This window comes from Beta vulgaris, chromosome 8 (genome assembly GCF_026745355.1).
Source record: "Beta vulgaris subsp. vulgaris cultivar EL10 chromosome 8, EL10.2, whole genome shotgun sequence".
Classification (NCBI taxonomy): domain Eukaryota; kingdom Viridiplantae; phylum Streptophyta; class Magnoliopsida; order Caryophyllales; family Amaranthaceae; genus Beta; species Beta vulgaris.
Window position 1 is genome coordinate 46,731,591 of NC_079209.1, and position 19,453 is coordinate 46,751,043.

Here is a 19,453-nt window from a genome sequence, read left to right on the forward strand (position 1 = left end):
TTTTTATGTAACTTACAAGAGAATAGTGATATCATATTCTCTTACCAAAATTCCTTTTAAAGTGTTGTTTTCAAACTCAAACCTTTCAAAAAAATTTAACTTATAACGTCGTAACGTGAATTTTTCAATTTCTTAATGGATAAAAAATACGAAAAGTAGCAAAATAAATTATGAAATTTAAAAATAATAATATATTTGTTTATTGTAACAGACTCGAGGCATCATCCGAGCAAAAAAAATAATTGTAATATATATGCGATTACGACATTCAAACAGGAAACTCAAAATATACATAGATAACCAAGATATATTCATGTTCATGCTTTCTATATATATACCCCAAAATGATGGTCTTATATTTGGACATTTTTTCCACTTAGGAAAAAAGAACCCATTTTGTCTGGGTCATTGTCTCATTGCTAATGATACTCCAAAGTCTAAGTCAATCTGAGTACGAATTTCTATCCCCACAATCCACATCACGTTCACATATAGATTAGGGTTTTGGATAAAACTAATTATATAGGAAGAGATAAACTCTACATGTGTTGCACAACATTTTCTTTTATATTCCAACCAGAGAACCAACCCTTACTCCCTTAGTGATGTGCCCGGGACTTTTCCAACCTACTCAAAGACATAAAATATTTCACCGTCCTGAGTTAATTTATATAATAGATCTATAAAAGACAAAACACACGTAAAAAAATATAAAGAACTAAAGTTAAAAAAGTAGGAGTATCTAACAACGTACCTTTCCCACATTACTACATCCATTATTATTATATCTTTGTTTTTATGGTGGGAAGATGACAGGGTAATAAGAGGGAAGATGAAAGGGTACGTATGGAGGAAAGAGAGAGCGCACAGAAGGGAGAAAGGTAGAGTAAGAGCATATTTGTTATTTTGTTCAAGTTATGAAATGGAAAAACAATTAAAATCTAATACTTCCTCCGTTACATAATGAGTGAAACATAGGAATTTGACACAAAATTTAATAAACATCACTTTCAAAAGCCAAAAACTCATAAAATATCCTTTTATGTTATCAAAAGTAGGAGAGAGAAAAGCAAACCACACAAGTTTATGATGAGTACTCTTGTCATTTTGTCACTTTCTTTTTTTCATTTAAGGTATGTTTCACTTATTTTGAAACGTTCTAAAATAGAGTAAGTATAAGAGTGTATATATGAAAATAAAACTTTATTATATTTATTGGGCATTTGCTTCAACTTTGAAATGGAAGGGAATATCAATTATTACTATTAACTACCAACAAATGGATAATTATAAAAAAAAAAAAAAAAGAACCACTAACAAATGGATTTGTTACTTAGGGTGAAGGGAAGATAACAAAATAGGGGAGTCTATGATTAGCACCAAACAAGAAAAAATAGAGTAGGTATTTGATTTTGTTTGATAGAGTCCAAAATGTTGAACCAAACATAGTATATGAGTGAGAGAAAGAAAGTGGATAAATGGGAGGAAAAAAAGACCACGTATAAAAGTATGTATGAGGATGTTAGGAAGGAAAATATGGGGATGAATTTAGCCATTCACATATATTACCACAAAAAATAAAATTCTAACAAGTAATAAATATCATCAAATAACAAAACAATTGATAGTATATTATTCCGATCCCTTCGTCCATCAATGTATTTTCATTTCTCATTTTCACGTTTGCCTATGCATATTTGTATCATTAAAATCTTTAATTATATATTAGTAAAAATTATACAAGTTAATTTTTATAATGTACAACATGACGAATCAAACAAGACCCCACATTACTATGCTTTTTCTTATTAATTGAAATACATTTTTTTGGAAGATTTTCTTACTTATCAGTAGTGTCAATTGTGTGTGTGTGTGTGTGTGTGTGTGTGTGTGTGTGTGTGTGTGTGTGTGTGTTTAGAGATATTATTGATATAAAATGTGCATTGATTAATACTTCCTCCGTTTCTAAATAAGTGCAACACTTCTTGTTTTCACGTTTGCCAATGCATTATTTTAACCATTACTATCTTCAATTATCAATAAGTAAAAATTATAAAAAGTTATATTAACAAAATTCACATTATGATGAATCTAACAAGATCCCACATGACTATGTTTTTCCTAAAATGTAAATCACCAAAGCTAATTAAAGTTTAAACTGTGAATAGTAAACACTATGCAAATGTTGCACTTATTTAGAAACGGAGGAAGTATATATTGAAAAAATGAAAAAACTATTAAGAAACTGAGGGAATAGTATAGATAGATGAGGTAGAATCATAAATGACAATATAACGTGATTTTTTATTTATTTTTTGTTTAGTAATAAACTAGTCCAAGTAGACTCAACTCTCATGAGTTAAAGGGTAAGAAGGGAATCCGACTCCATTAGAAAGCTTCCAGAGACTGAAACCCGCAAGTAAATATCCATACACAAGTGTCCCAAAAATCTGGAAATTCTACGTGTTGGCCTTTAGTTTTGGAAATTTCTATATGTTGAATTCTTGAAATCTGAATTACACAACGTGACCTTATGATATTGATTTACAAAGAAAAGTGACATTAATGAATTTTTATTTCCATCTAATTTTGTAGTTGATCAATTTGTAAAACCATTCAATCTCATTAATAAATACTTAAAATTAACTTTTGTTAAAATAACCTAATCTAAACCAAACCCCACCCAACCCCAACCCCCTTCCCTATTACCACCCTAGCCCCGCCTCCCTCCCTTTCTTGGTAGCTACTGCAACCACCCCCTCCCTTGTTGCCAGTCCTTCCCCTCCCATCCCCACCTTCGAAACCAACCTTTCCCTCCCTCGACCTTCAAAACCATCCCCCAAGCCATTACCACCCCTCCCCTCCCCTATCTGACCCCCGAAACAAACCCTCCCAGCCACTGCCACCCCATCCCCTCTCCTCCCCTACCCCTAAAAACATTCCTGTTACTTTTGATATTTGAGAGAGAGAGAGAAAAGGGGGTAATTTCGTGTGTGAGAATGGGGAGGGGGGAGGGGCGGTTCGGTTGTGGGTGGTTTCGAGGTAAGGGAGGAGAGGGAAGGGGGTTGTTTCGGCTGTGGTGGTAGTTTTGAGGGCAGGGGAGGGGAGGGGTGGGGATGGGGTGGGAACATGGGAGGGGGTGGGGATGGGAGGTTGGGTAATTTAGGTTTTTTTAAAAGTTTTAATTTGAATCAAGGGTCTTAAAAGTTGATTAACCTCAAAAATGAATGAAAAAAGTTATTAAAAATGGAAAAAGTCATTAATGTCATTTTTCTTTGTAAAACAATATCATAGGGTCACGTTGTGTAATCCAAAATTTTAAGATTCACCATGTAGAAATTTCCAAAACTAAGGACCATCACGTAAAATTTCCCATCTAAAACTGATTAGAATTGAACTTCCGACAAGAAGGTTGGGAAGTGGGAGCCCAATGTATTACAAATATATTAAAAGGCGTGCGAAAACAAGAAACTGTGCCACGTGGCGCTCTCCTTAGGGAGCTCTAGTTCATGTAATCCATGTACAATAAAAAAAAATTAAGAAATTGCATAGTATAGGGTTTGATCTCAAGACCTCAAGTACATATGCTAAAGTTTTAACCACTAGGCTAAGTTGTATTTAGTGTTATTATCATAAAGTATTATATTAATAAATGAAATTTTTTTTCACCCAGGATAGCCCGACCTAATAACTAGTAAATATGTATTAAAAGGCATGTTTGACAACGTCTATGCGCTATGTAGCACTCTCAATCTACCACTAAAATTTTCCCACGTGTCTTAACCGACAATGCTCCAGGTGATCATTATTTTAAAAAATATATATGTTGAAAATTGGGCTCGAACCCCTAACCTCAAGTGAGGATTTTCAAAGATTTAACATCTAATCTAACATCTCCTAGTGATTCATGTTTCTACAAAATTATAGATATGTGTTGTAATTAGTAATGTGGCAGTTAATGCTTACTTCTAGCTATAAAGTTTATTTTTCTTATTTGATTTCTTTTTTGCAGTCATCCCCTTGCTCCATCACTCCTTTCGAAATGCACCACGATCGTTAGAGTCCTCTAATTTGTAATTAATTGGGTAGCGTTACGACTTATTCTTGATTGTTGATCATATCTTATTGTTGTTCTTCGAGAATACGAATCAGGAGATGAAGTTTAAAGGACCAAATTAATAACCTATTGATAAGAATTAAGATACATTTACCACTACACCAAGTGATATATGGTGTAATAAATTTAAAATTAAGTTATTAAATAATAGATAAAAAAATATAAGTACCCGGGACCAATGTTTTCAGGATCGGGATCCTACTTTGGATCGTAGGTGTTGGTAGGATCGAATCGGTGAGATCGGATCGTAGGATTGTAAGATCCTACAATTCCGTAAAATAAAGATAATTGTGTTAGAATATGGTGAGAAACTCATGTTAAAAATTTATAAAAATTAATACTGACTTATTTCATTAACAAATGGTGATATTTTGTCAATAGTATAACATTGAAATAACACACAATCAAAATCTAATAGGATAAATATAATATGTGAAATCACTTTATAATTTTTTTACGATAGGATAAGATAATGGAGTCATACTAAATTAAGATCCTACGTAGGATTATGATCGATGAGTTTCTTCTAGATCGTAGAATCGTAAAATTATAGGATCGTAAGATTTGAATCGGAATTTTAACAACAATGCCTAAGACTTACTCCCTCCGTTTCATTTTAATCTACACACTTACACTTTTTACGTATGCCAATGTAAAACTTTGGGGACATATATCTTTAGTTTTGTATTTGTAAAAATTATAAAAAGTACATATTAAAAAAATACATACTAAGACGAATCTAACAAGATCCCACATGTGACATGACTATGTTTTTATTCACGTATAAATCACAAACGAGGGTCAAAGTGTAATTTGTGAATAGTGTAAAATGTCAAAGTGTGTAGATTAATATGAAACGGAGGGAGTAAAAACTAGTAATTCTCAAACATACCGTGTTTGTCAAAGTAGCAAAATAACGCAACTTTTCATAATTATTATATTCCAGTTATTATATACTCCACCAATATCCTCTTTATATACTCCAAGATCCCCTTTCACTTATCACACTCCACATCATTTTACTCCCACTCACATTTCTCTCTTTCTCTCTCTAGTTTCTCTCACAATTAATACAAGAATGGTAGAAACAGAAGTAGCTGCGCTAATAGCACCATGGTTGACCCCAACTTCTCTCTTCGTTCTCCTCAACATTCTCCTCGCTACAATCTTCCTCGCCAACAACAACAACAACAACAACCACAACAACAACTCCAAGAACAATCTAGAAACTCATCATCATCATCAATATCACCAATCTCCAGACGACGGAGCTTCTCTTGTACCACCACCACCTCAGCTCGTACGTGCGCCCTCTCTCTTCTCACGTGTCGCATCCTTCAACTTCTCTAATTACTATTCTGAGTCGCACGCGTCGGATCCTGCAACGGTTACCTTCACACGTGCGCCGTCGTTTCTGCAACGTGTCACGTCGTTTAAATTCGGCCGAGGTAATGGAACTGAAAATGAAGAGGAAGCACGTGACAGTGGTGTGACTCATCACGTGAGGAGAGAGAATAAATCTGATTCTGATTCAGAGGACCGGAAATCGGAGGAGAAGGTGGTCAAGGTTAAGAAGAAGGTAAATAAAAAAGTAAAGAAAGAAGTTACTGCGGTAAAAAAGGAAAAGGAGGTGGTAGTACCAGAGGTGAAGGAAACGACGTCGTTGTTTAGGAAAAAAGATGAGGTAGCTGAAGTTAAGGAAACGACGTCGTTGAAGCGTGAAGATGAAGAAGGGGTAGATTCAAAGGCAGATGATTTTATTCATAAATTTAAGCAGCAGTTGAAATTGCAGAGGCTTGAATCGTTGCTTCGTTACAGAAATAATTGAAGAATCAAGTTTGAAGGGTGTTTTTGTCTTTTACTATGTACTACTATTAGGGTTTAGATATTTATTTGTTTCATCTACTTTTTTGCTTTACAGCCTATTTTATTTTTTTACTAGCGGTAATATTTAAGCTACTGTGTCTTTACCCGTAAAAAGAAGTTACTGTATTTTTCTTTTTGAGTGTTTTATCTTTTTGGGAGGAGCAATTGGGTTGCAACTTGCAAAGCACATGGGTGCTCAATTTTGTGGTAAATATAAGATTATTTATAGGTCATGGTCTCATGGGGAGAAGACAATTTTACAACAGGTAGTTAACCCACTAAAAATAGAGAATTAAAAAACTATTATATCTGATGAGTTAAATTTCACTATTTATTTATTTCTATTAGTAGTGGGTTGTCCCACTGAATAGATAAAGTTTTTTCCGTCAAGTATGTTAGATTAATGATTCAAACGTGGAGTTTGTTAGGTTAGTTGGAATTAGTAATGTTAGTAGTGGGAGTACATGCAGTATGTAGTGGCTTTAATCATGGGATTATGGGAATATTGTTCCTCTTTATTAGGATTAGTTGGTTATCCTTATTTCTATAAATTAGGAGTCTTTACTGTTTTGTATGTTACGTTGAATATGAGTAATATATTAGTTTGATGAAATTCTATCTATTCTCTTCTTGTTATCTCTAAACTTTCAACAAAGTATTGGAGAAGTGTACAAATATTGATGACATATCTGAAAAAGAAAAAAAAAATCAAAGGCTTTTGAATTTTTGTTCGTTTGCCAATCAAGATCATTTTTCTAGAAAAAAAAAGACACTTTAATTTGCTAGGACAATAAAATGACATATGCTAATCTTAAGACAACGAAACTATGAAAGACACTTTTAAGTTTTAACCAGTTGGTCCATATTTGTGAGAAACTTATCAAACTGTTCGGGAGTGAACAAAGACTCAAAGAGTTATGGTCGACATCTCTCTAGTAAAAGTAACTATGATTATTTAGTTTTTCTATGTAAAATTTTCTTAATTATTTTTTGTCATCTTTAAATATGCGGACATATATTTTTGGATGTTTAATAATAATATTATGGATGTGTAAACATATATTTTTGGATTTACTGGAAAAACTAAAGCAAGTAAGATGTGTCATGATTTATAGATGTGATATGTAATATTTGGATGTACAAAATATAAATATATTAATAAATGTAAGATGAAAAAACCATAATTATTGTGCAAATATAGATATGGATGTACATATTATAATATGGATGTACTAATACAATATTTTTGGAAATAATTCATATAAGATACAAAACCATTATGGATGTGCAAATATAATTTTTGGATATACAAAAGAAATCAAATGGATGAACAAAGTAGATTTTGGATGTACAAAATATAGTATGTAGAAAGATAACAAAGTGAAAAATGAGATTCTCTTTTTAATTTTACCCAAAACATAACTAGAATTGACCTTTATTTTGTCTTTATGTGAATCACAAGAGTTTCTTCATTGGTGAAGGGTTCACATTGAGCCTTAACTATGATTTTGAATTAGTTGGGCTCGCCACAACTTCATGGAACAGATCAGTGCTCAAGTCCGACCCATTACCATTATCTTTATTATATAAGCCAAGGTAGGAGGTGTGGTGTCCTCTTTTGAAGTGACTAAAATACCCTTAATGATCTAATTAATGGAATGAAAAAAATTACAAAAGCAAATCATTTAAAAATTCTCATTCCAACTTGCCATTTAAAACAAGTTTAAAATGGTATATGCATCAAATGCTTCAATCAAAAATTAAATGGACAAAATATTTATACCTTATAAAAAAATATGGCATACATAACGTGCATATGAAAAGTCTGAACATTCACTACATTTGATACTCTTTAATTCAGTTAAACCGACTCATTATTTTTGTTATTTCTGTTCAATATTCATTCACAAAAAATTAATGTTAACAATCACTCACAACCTTTTTATTTTTTTACATTAGCGAATTAATATATCTAAATTCATCTAACTGTTGAATTTTTCATATTTAAGTTTAATCATAAATAAAGTACGAATGGAGTATCTAATAGAATAACAAATTTTGAAATTAACGCACGCATCGCGTGCATATGAAGGCTAGTTGCTCTCAATGGTACCACTATTGATCACTTTCCATTCGGCTTGGGCAATAGACCATATTTCTCCAGCCACTAATCCAGAGATCCATGCAATGAAAAGGAAGTGTCAACATCGTGGCTTGACGACCCGTTTGGTTAGTGGTAATAATGGTAATGATATTTAGTGTAAATTTATAAAGAAGTTCTCATGTCAATGACCATGGGAATGAAACTTTCTCACAAAATAGGGGTTTCCCTTCATATATTTCCATTACCATACAATGCCACTTTGTCAAGTGGTAAATGGTAATGGATAGTAATGAGATTTTAGGAAGAAAATGGATATCTTGGGATAAAGTAGCATTACCATAGGTAATGATATTGGATTTTTAGCACAATTTATGGTATAATGCATTACCATTTCCACCATTTATGCCTTCTTACCAAATGGACCATAAGTGTTAGCAATGAGTTTAGAGCAATCCAAGCTTCTGAGTTGACCTTTCTAGACCAACCACGACCCTTGGAACTCATTTGGCTCTAGATAAGGTGGAGGTGCCGATGGGTTAAGAATCAGCCACAATCGTAGAGAATGTCAGTAGGAAACTTCACAAATCACAAATTTATTATTGATATCACTAAATTAAAGAGACATATATATACAATTGGTATTTAGGATGTAGAATTGTAAATTAAGGCAACTATCTAAAAGCTATTTCCTCCGCTGCATTAATTAATGCAACACTTGTTTTTGACACGAAGATTTAGGACGGAGGTGGAAGTGAGATAGTGTGTTAAATTTTTATATTAAAATAAGGAGAGAAAGAAATTGTTTAGTGTAAGTGATTCCATATGTAGGTATATCTCTTTTTCCATGTATAGAAGTGTTTCATTAATTAAAGAATACTTAAAAAGACAAGTATTGCAATAATTTTGGAGGAGAAAGTAGACTTGTGCACAGCTGGACAGTGCCATCTCACAAGACGAGCCGACTGGCTGAGACACTGTAGCAGGTTGTGCCTTGGCCCGTATTGTTAAGTGCAGGATGTGTCGTGCCAGGACAACTTTGAGAACTAATAAATCGTGGATCAAGGATCCTTGGGTCCAATGATATGGCTTCCTATCTGCTACATGTAGGGGTGAAAGTTATTCGATTAAAATTCAAAATCCAATACAACCGGATTCGAATTGTGTTCAAATTGGATTCAGATTGAACATTTTTGAAAAATTGGATTCTCGGATCGAATTGGATTGAGGGTAATTGGATCCAAAAATCCCATACAACCAAATAGTAATATGCCTTGTATTGTGTATCTGGATTAGGCTTAAGTGCTTAATTGATTTTTTTTTTAGAAAAAAGCCTAGTCCATACCCCATTAGGCGTAGCACTTCAACCCATCCCCTAAAACCCTAACAGCACTTAATTCCTCATTTCCTAAATCTACTAGGCAGATATTGTGCTTAATTTATTTCATCGAAAAACTAAGTTTTAAAAAATCGGATTTTCAAATTGAATCTAATCTAGAGTATGAAAAATCAGATTGGATTGGATCTGATTTGAACTCTAATTGGTTTTGATTCCGATTGGAAAACTAAAATTCAAATTTTGTTCGGATCGGATTGGATTAGGCCCTAATCCAAACCGTAAACGGAACTTTCACCCCTAGCTACATGGGAGACCAAAATTTAAATCTTGGTAGAAGAGAAAATTTCAATATCGTTCGGGTGAGGGGGGGATTGGGGCTTGTTGGGCCTCTGGGTGAGTCGTCCTGTGCGAGGGTAGTCCAAAGGAAATTTTTCTTACCATGGGGTTACCGAAAGGGACCTACCAAAACAAAACCATGGCATGATCAGGTCCATATGCCTTGGGGCCCGATTCGTGCCTCTTGCGGGTCACTCGTGCTAAAAGCAGGATTGCACGGTCCGGATGCATGCTCATGCATAAATCGGCCATCAATTTTTTTTATAGCTACGACACTTCTGTGAAACGCTCAAAGACCACCGGGCCCAGTCGTGTTCTAACAAACTCGGGCCTTCCATTAGTCTGGCCAGATCGGGCCACCTACTGATCATCCCGGCCCACTACTAGGTCTAGGAGAAAGTACTATTTACTCAAGAAATTATCCATTGTAGGATCTAAATTTTGGTTTATTTGTGATTTTGAGGACTTAATAATATTGAAAGTTTTGGTTTTGGGGCATCAATTTCAAAAGTTTTTTGTTTTCGGGGACACAAATAACTTGTATTCAAGTAAGTTATAATCAAAATTACACCCCTCTTCTTAAATAACCAAGCTAACGAGTGCATGGCAATATTACAACCTTCAACCATCATTTGCAGCTATAATAAATAATCTTATTTAATTATTTAAAGTGCTTCCTTGTGAGCTCCCAAACTCCTATGCCTCAATGGAGACATATTCTAAAAAAAAGTAATTGTCAGGCAAAAGCCAGGATCAAATCCACAGGGAGATAACTATACTATAACGTCCGAACTCTAATGTTATGCTAACTAAATCAGATAAAAAAAGTTTTTTACTAAACTACTTGCAAATAATTAAATCACAAATATTAAATAAGGAAAACACTAGGGAAACGGTTTATTATGTATGCAATTCAGGAAATCAATAATGAATGAAGAAACTTAATAAATCAATCTAACTAGCTAGGGCACATGTAATTTCTCTCGAACATTACCTCGCTCGAAACTCATTGAGCTGCTCTTGCATGGTCATAGATCGCTAAGCCTGCTATTGAGAACCTATACAAAATCCTACCTACCTCTTCGTCTATAACATTGTATTGCAATAATAATCAACACAGTTGGCCAAACTTGTAGATTAACATAAATAACTCAATAGCGAGAATTAAACTATTCAATGAATTAAATAATTATTAAATCAATCCCTCATATGCATACATATATCCCCAAATTCCTAGAAAGTAAACTACTCACACACAATTGGGGAAAACATAATCACCATAATAGAAGCAAACATCGTAGGCTAGTAATGAAGAATAGATAAGAAAGATTTCCAATTGTAGAACAAATCTAGAAACCAATTACTTCTATTAAGACTTCAATGTATTTGAGAATGAAATTAAGCTAGCACTAATGGAATGAAGGCAAGCTAAGGGCCACGATTTTATTGAAATCTGCAACCTTTAATGTGAAGGTTGAGGTTAACCCTAAAACACAGCCCTTTAAGATAAAGGGCTGCGATTTAGGGCTAATCGCATCCCTTTAACGCCCCAAATAACTCCAACCCGTCAATCTATCCACGCTCATACAGTCCACAAGTTACACTTCTCAAATCTCACCGCTGTGTATCTCAACTCTCTCTCTCTCTCTCTCTCTCATGCTCTTACCACTCTCTCTCTCTGGGGCGCATAGTTTTCTTCTGGCGATGCTCACTGTCTCCTCAAACACCGGCAACGCTCACTCTCTCCTCAACCTCTCGCGAGCCTGCGAAAGTCTCAACTTTCGGCCAACGCTTGCGAAAAATCTAGTAGGAAAGAATTTTATTTTTTTTGGATTTGTCATTTTTTGCACGTCAAAACCTTCTTTTCCCTCTTCAGTTTGCTTAAAGCTGCTTTAAAATTTTCATTTCCTTGTTAGATTCGTAACTAGAAAACGCTAACCCTAGAATTTGAATCAGGATTTTCGATTTTGCCTCTTTTTGCTCGAAATTCTTGATTGTTGGTGTTTGTTTTTGACGGCATGCTGTGCTTTTCTTCATTGTTAGGATTTCTCCGTCTTTGTATATGTAGGGTTTTAATTTTTTCGGTTTTTTCACCATATACGCCTGACAATTTTTTTTTTTTGCATCATGTACCCTTTCGACTTTCGAAATTCACCATATATTCCTTACTTTTAAAAACTACATCCATTTACCCCTAATGACTAACGGTGTTAAACTCCGTTAGTCCTTAACCCTTAATCACCCTCTAATCCTAATTAACTAACCTAACTAACCCTAACCCTAATACCCTAACCCTAACCCCATCCTCACCCCTAACCCCACTACCCCAACCCCACCACTACAGTCCCCTTCCCCATTACTCCAGAAGCCCTCCCCCTCCGCCACCTGGAGCGCTGCAACCTCCTCCCCCTTCTGCTGCCCACGTCACCGCAACCTCCTCCCCATTGTGACACCCCGTAGCACCGTAAAATCCTTCCTCCACCCCCTGAAGTCTCCCTCACCTTCCTAGCAAACTCGTGCAACCCCATCCCTCTGCAAAATCGTGCAACCCCCCCCCCTACAAAATCGCGCAACCCCCTCCACCTGTCAAGTTGTCTTCTGTCAATCGGTGGCTGCGGGCTGAAATTGGGCTATTATCGGGGATGTGCGAGGATGGTGCGACGTTTTTCAGGGAGGTGCAAGGATGGCGCGAGGTTTTAGGTGTGCTGTGAGGGTGGTGCGAGGATGGCACAACGTTTTTAAGGTGGTGCAGGGATTTTTAAGGGAGGTGCGAGGGTTTCATGAGTGGTGCGAGGATCGTGCGAGGGTGGTGCGATGATTTTAGGGGTGCTGCGAGGGTGATGCGAGGGTGGTGCAACGGTTTCAGAGGTGGTGCGAGTGTGGTGCGACGATTTCAAAGGTGGTGCGAGGGTGGTGCAACGATTTCAGGGGGGCTATTGAGGTGGAAGGGGGAAGGGCTGGGGTTGGGTGGTTAGGGTTATGGTTAGGTTAGGTTTAGGTTTAAGTTAGTTAAATTAGGGTTAGAGGGGGGTTTAAGGGTTAATGACTAACGGTGTAAGACTTCCATTAGTCATAAGGGTAGGTTGAGATATTTTTCAAAACGTCAGGGATATATGGTGAATTTGGAAAGTTGAAAGGGTATATGGTGCAAATAAAAAATTGTCCGGGATATATGGTGAAAAAACCGTAATTTTTTTATACTTCGTAATCTAAACTTTTGGGTGAGAAACTTTCGTACTATGTTGTTCTCGTCACTTGGTAAAAAAGTTGTCATATGATCCCTCTATATTCTTCAGTATCATTCTTTTCTAAGCATGAATATTGGATCTAATGCAATGTTCTATTCAGTTGCTAGGATTGTGTAAAGTTTTGCTGTTGGAATATGTGTAGGGATAAAATTGTGAAAATGTCCATGGAATCTATTGTTCTTGTGTAGTGCGTCGTAACCATGATCATTTGCTGCACTGATAGCAAAATCACCACTGAAATGTATCAACCATATACGTTACCAATGACTGAGTTATTCATGTGACATTTTCAGCTGCAGATCTAACCGCTTAAATAATTTGTTAAGTTTTGTGTTCGTCATATGTTGTTTTTGCAGACCCGCCCGATCAGATCGGGCTTTTGTCGTGAACACAAACGGGCAGACGTCGCCTGATCGGGCCCAAGGCGTTAGCATTTTGGGAAAAATCAATGGCGACCATGCGGTTTTCGATTTTTCGTTTTTAAGTTATCTTTTAGGGTTTTGTACGGGGTTCCTTATGTTATAAAAGGGCTTCCTGGTATTCATTATTTACACACAACTTTAGAAATACTTTTAGCCTCTGGTAAATTTAGGACTCCTTGTATTATTCTCTCTGGTATTCTCTATTATAGTGAAGAAGCTCTAATCCTCCATCGGTGGACTTAGGTCAAAAATTACTGAACCACATAAATTCTTGTGTTCTTTTTTTGTTCATCTTTATTATTTTCTCACCTTTATTATTCCATTGATTTTGAAATGCATTAAATTAAACTACAACATCCTGTTTCTAACCAACTGATGTCAGAGCTTGGTTGTTTAAGATCTTAGGTGTTTATAGAACAAGTTTGATTTTTGGATTATGTCAATGAAATTCGATATTGAGAAACTTGATAGGCAAGTAAATTTTGGCCTATGACAATTAGAGATGAAAGTCAACCTGATTTAAAGTGGTTGTCACTAGGGGTGTAAGTTATTTGGTTAAAAACCGAAAACCAAACCAAACCAAACCGAATTAGTAATTTGGTTTGGTTTATTTTTGAAATTCGGTTTGGTTCGGATTCAAAAAAATTATTTTTCCGGTTTTTCGGTTTGGATCGGTTTTGGTTTTGAAAAACCGAAAAAACCGAAATAAATAAACTGACTCCCAAGTCCAGTAGTCCCCGCGCCTAAAAACACAAAACTTGAAATAATAAATCTCAAGCCCAGTCCACTTATCTTTCGAAGTCCTAACTCAGTAACTCCTACCCAATACCCACGCCATTTCTCTCTCCTAAACTCAAACCCTAGGACTCTCCTCTCCTCTCGGCTCTCCCTGACTCCCCCACGCGGCAGCCGGCACACCGTTTCTCCCTATCTCTCTCTCCTCTCGCCGGTTGAAATCAGGTGTTTTAATCTGTGTATTTTTTTTGTTTATTCTTTTTAATATTAGTTACGAAAATATATCATTAATCTCTTTTTTTTTGTGTTTTTTTAATATTAGTTGCGAAAAATAGAAAATATATCATTAATCTCTGTTTGGATTTTGGAATATGAAAAAAATTTGGTTTGGTTTGGTTTGGATTTTGAAAGATAAAAAAATATCGGTTTGGTTTGGTTTGGTTTGGATTGAGTCGAATTTCGGTTTGGATTTAGTTTGGAAATTTCAAAACCGAATTTATTTCGGTTTGGTTTGGTTTTGACCTAAAACCAAACCAAAAACCGAACTTACACCCCTAGTTGTCACAAGGCTCTAGAAGGTGCATCCAAAAAGCCTTCGTGTATGACGGATGATAAGTGGGAGGAGATAGATTTGAAGGCACTCTCATCGATTCATTTAAGTCTTTCTAATGAAGTTTTGAGAAAGGTTGCCAAAGAGACGACTGTTGCGGGTTTGTGCTTGAAGTTGGAGTCACTTTATATGACAAAGTTTGTGACCAACCGTCTACTACTAAAATCTAGACTTCATGATCTCAGTCTAGAAGAAGGTAAATCGCTTGCGTCTCATTTAGACGAATTCTTCTCTATAATTATGGATTTGAAAAACATTTATGTTGAGATCGATGATGAGGATATGGCGATTAGGTTGTTGTGTTCTTTACCACCTTCGTATAAGCACTTTCGAGATACCTTATTATATGGTAAAAATGATTTGAGTTTGCGGGATGTTAAAGAGGCCTTAACTCAGAGAGATTTAATTGATAACAAATTGGTTAATAAGGCCTTGTTTGGTTGACAAAATAAATCATGAGAAGTGCAAATTCCTAGGAAGTAGAAGTATATGAAGTTGTTTGGTTGCCAAAATCATGGGAACTTGCACTTCCTAGAAAGTTCTACTTCCTCCAAAATGGAGGAAGTTACTTACCTAGGTCCCCCTAGGTAAGTAGAGCTTCCCATAGGAAGTTCTACTTCCCATTATCAACCAAACACAATTTTAAACTTCCTAGGAATTTCAAATACATGGAAAAAATAACTTCCTAGGAAGTATGACTTCCTATATACAACCAAACAAGGCCTAAATCTAATATGCTCACACAAATGCTTTGGTTGCTCATGGTGGAAAGAATTAAGGCAAAACCTGTAACTATTGTCATGTGAAGGGTCATATCAAATCTGAGTGTTGGAAATTAAAGAAGAAAAATGGAGAAAGGTCCAATGAGGATCAATCTGCCAATATTGCCGACGCTGTTCTTGATGATGATCTTGCACTTTAGGGTTACAAGATTGAGGGCTGTGGTTTCTACAATCTCTTTATATTTAGGTGTCCTCTTGAGATCTCTTGGTAAAACGAGAAACCGGGTGGATTTTTTTTTCTGGAGTCTATGATAGATTGTTTTTGGGTTTTTAATAAATTAGCAATCTTGGTTATGCATTTGATATTTTTGTTTTCTAGTTATGCTATTTCTTATCTCAAATTTGGTACTTTTGTGTTTATTAAGTATAATTGCAATTTGGAAATTATTGTTGTCATTCAGTTTTTAGAATTACCTTTGAGTTTGTTGTTGAGATAAAGAAGTATTTGAAGAGAGGTTGGTCAATTTGAGGAAGCATGACTGGCGTTGATGACTTTATACTCTCGATCTAGGCCATGTGATGGTTTTGTATACTGATTTTTGTGTTCGAAGACGCATCGGTACAGAATTATAGAAGATGTCCGTTTTATGGATTGCCTACAATGGGTATATAGGCTTATGAAATTTTGTTTAAGGTGGAGGTTCTATGGTTTTTCGGTGAGTATCACTTTTTGGTTTAAGGTGGAGTTATCTTGTTTCATCGGTTTTCAAGTCAAGGTGAAGATTTGTTAAGTTTTGTGCCTTGAAAAATCGCCTTATATAGGGGCTAGATCACATGAGAATGCTCCTTACATGAGAAATGAGAATAAATCTCAACCACACGATTGGATTAAAATTAGTGACAACACTTGTTCATTAGAGTTAATTTTTTTTTGAATTTTTTTTTTCTAATATTCTTTTTTTTTAGTTACATCACTTTTTCGTTAGAGTTACATCACATCTTCATAAGAGTTATAGCGCGTAAAATTTATTCTCATTTCTCATGTAAGTATGTATTCTCATATGAACTCACTTCTATATATATATACACGAGGAATAATATAACTACTTTCATAATACTACTTTTTTTTTATTATGTTTGGACAATATATTAATTTGTAATTATAAGTTTCCAGATTTTTAACTGATAAGGATGTTTTTGGGTTCTTAGTGAGGATTCTATGATAAGATGAAGAGTTCTATCAAATCGGAACCTATTGCAGGTTAATTCGATTTGATTTTACGAGTAGACACTGTCTTTAAGAATGTGGGGATGATAAAGGAAAATCCTCTCCCAACACGTAAAAATAAAAGTCAAATGAAAAAGCCATCCAAAAATTATCTATCAAAATTTATAAGGATATACTTCGGGAATTATGCAAGGAACATTGGACCAAAATTTTTCTTTAATTTCTTTGTCTTGTTCACACTTAAGAAACCCTTCCTATCACATTAAAAAAATTCTTGCTTTATTTAATCAGCCATTTGACCTCTGGTGCAGGTTTCACGTTATTCTTAGCTTTTAGACTAACTTATTCATGCCTAATGTCTTAACTTATTAGCTTGCGCACCTGCATCAACGATCTAGTAATAGACCGCTTACCTCCAAAAGAGTTAGATCCTCTCTATTAATATTAATTTTTAAACAGTCAATTACTTTTAATTCGTTAGTTTTGTGACTTTTGCAGTCATTTTAAAAAGTTGCAGATTAGTGCATTTTTGAACACATTACATTAGTAATTTACTCCGATCTGATCAATTTATTTTGGTGCGTAAAAGTAAAACACAATATAGAATAACCAAAATCACAAAGGTAACTTTATGAAAATAATTGATTGTACATCAAGATGGCATATTGGGAAAATTAATGTCCTGGATCAAGCTAGAGATAGCAATATATATAATAATGGTTTTTTTTTTAATCCATATGAGCCACGAAGGCAGTACAAAGTATAAAGAAGGGGAAGGGGATTCGAACTTGTGACCTGTCGTTCACATCACCTCAATCTTAAGTAGTAGGCCAAGACATCCTTGGTTTAATAATGAAGTATTTGATAAATAATGACTTTTGGGTAACCTTTTCATTGACTTTTATTTTTATGTGGCAAATAACCAATGAACATGTGGATTTATGGATAGCTAAAGAATCATCTTTTCGACAAAAGCAAGAATTGGTCGTACTAGCTTCTAGCTGCTTATCGAGTTTCCCTATTCTGTAGGGGACACATGCTCGCGTGCCGCTATCTTCTCCTCTCCTTCTCTCCTCACTCTTTTACAATAAACCTTATCTTGAGACTGCCATGAATATTTTCATCCATGATAAGCCCTTCTTTCTCTATTTATTTATTTTTTGCAATTTTTACTTTGTTTTCTCGCTTTTTACGCTATAAATTTGTTCTCAATAAGTTTCATATGTTTGATGGCTTTAGTCCCCCTATATGAGTATTGTAGTAACTCCTTCATAGTGGGTTTATTAGTTTGGTTTCGTTGTCTGTTAGCTGGGTTTGGATCCTGACTCCAGTTAAAGGTTGATTTGTTGATATAATTCTATACGAGATTTCAACGATGTTACTTCACATATAATAGGTTGAATTAACTCTAGTTCTACTTTTAAAATATATCACATCGTTAGACTCCATCGTAGAAGACTGGATCAAACATCGATGTGAAAGAAGGTATTTATACGGGAATAGACCCGACCGTGATGGTGCATCGTCAAACGTCGACAACGCTATTCGCCCAGTCAAGCAAAAGCAGAGAGCTTTCTCGACCGAGAAAAAAAAAGCAATTAAGGAAGAGGTGGATAAGCTATTAGCGACTGATTTCATTGATCCATGTGACTATCCTGGGTGGCTGGCTAACGTTCTGATGGTTAAAAAACCCAATGGCCAGTGGAGGATGTGCGTCGACTTCACAAAATTAAATAGAGCTTGTCCAAAGGACTGTTACCCTCTACCTAGAATAGATCAACTGGTGGACTCCACCAGCGGACATGTGTTGCTGAGTTTTATGGATGCATTCTCGGGGCATCACCAGATCAGCTTGTTGAACACGGATCGAAAGAAAACAGTGTTCATAACGGACAATGGGGGTATATAATTATAAAGCCATGCCTTTCGACCTCAGAACTGCAGGGGCAACATACCAAAAGCTGGTTGACAGGGTGTTCGCGAATCAGGATGGGAGGAATACGGAGGTTTATGTGGATGATTCCATAGTAAAGAGCAAAACAGACCGCGAGCATCTACCCGACCTAGAAGAAACAATCCGTAAGAAAGTACAAGATGAAGCTCAACCCAAAAAAATGTGTCTTTGGGGTAAGAGCCGGGAAGTTCTTGGGATTTATGGTAAGTAAACGAGGTATTGACGCGAACACGGACAAGGTTCGGGCAATCATGGATCTACCTGAGCCAAAAGGCATCAAGGATATTCAGAGGCTGAAAAGAAGAATGACCGCTTTCACGCGATTCATCTTGAAGTCGGCCGATAAGGCTCTGACGTTCTTCACTTTGTTAAGAGGCAACAAGAAATTTGAGTGGGGAGCTAAGCAGAGTGAAGCCTTCTCGGCAGTCAAGGAGAACTTAAAGAGTCTGCCAACTATCTCAAGGCCTAAGACTGGAGACACGCTGCAATTATATATCTTGGCCTCTCCCAGAACAGTCGCAGCTGTGTTGTTGGTGGAGAAAGAGAAGAAGCAGCAGCCCATATATTTTGTCAGTCATATCCTTAACGGTCCGGAGAGCTGCTACCAGATGATAGAAAAAATGGCACTGGCGGTCGTCATAGCGGCAAGGAAACTAAGACCCTATTTTAATTGTCATACTATTCAAGTCCTGACTAATCAACCACTAGAAAAAGCTCTACAGAGAATGGACAGCTTAGGCCGTTTTACTGAAATGGGCCGTCGAATTATCAGAAT

General features: G+C 35.7%; 1 protein-coding gene across 1 annotated transcript; it reads left to right on the forward strand.

Annotated features, from left to right (window-relative positions):
• Positions 1-5,104: 5,104 nt before the first annotated feature.
• LOC104884781 (hypothetical protein) lies at positions 5,105-6,211 on the forward strand. Its single transcript, XM_010669475.4, has one exon. The coding sequence runs from the start codon at positions 5,196-5,198 to the stop codon at positions 5,943-5,945; it is 750 nt and encodes a 249-aa protein (XP_010667777.1). The 5' UTR covers positions 5,105-5,195; the 3' UTR covers positions 5,946-6,211.
• Positions 6,212-19,453: the final 13,242 nt, after the last annotated feature.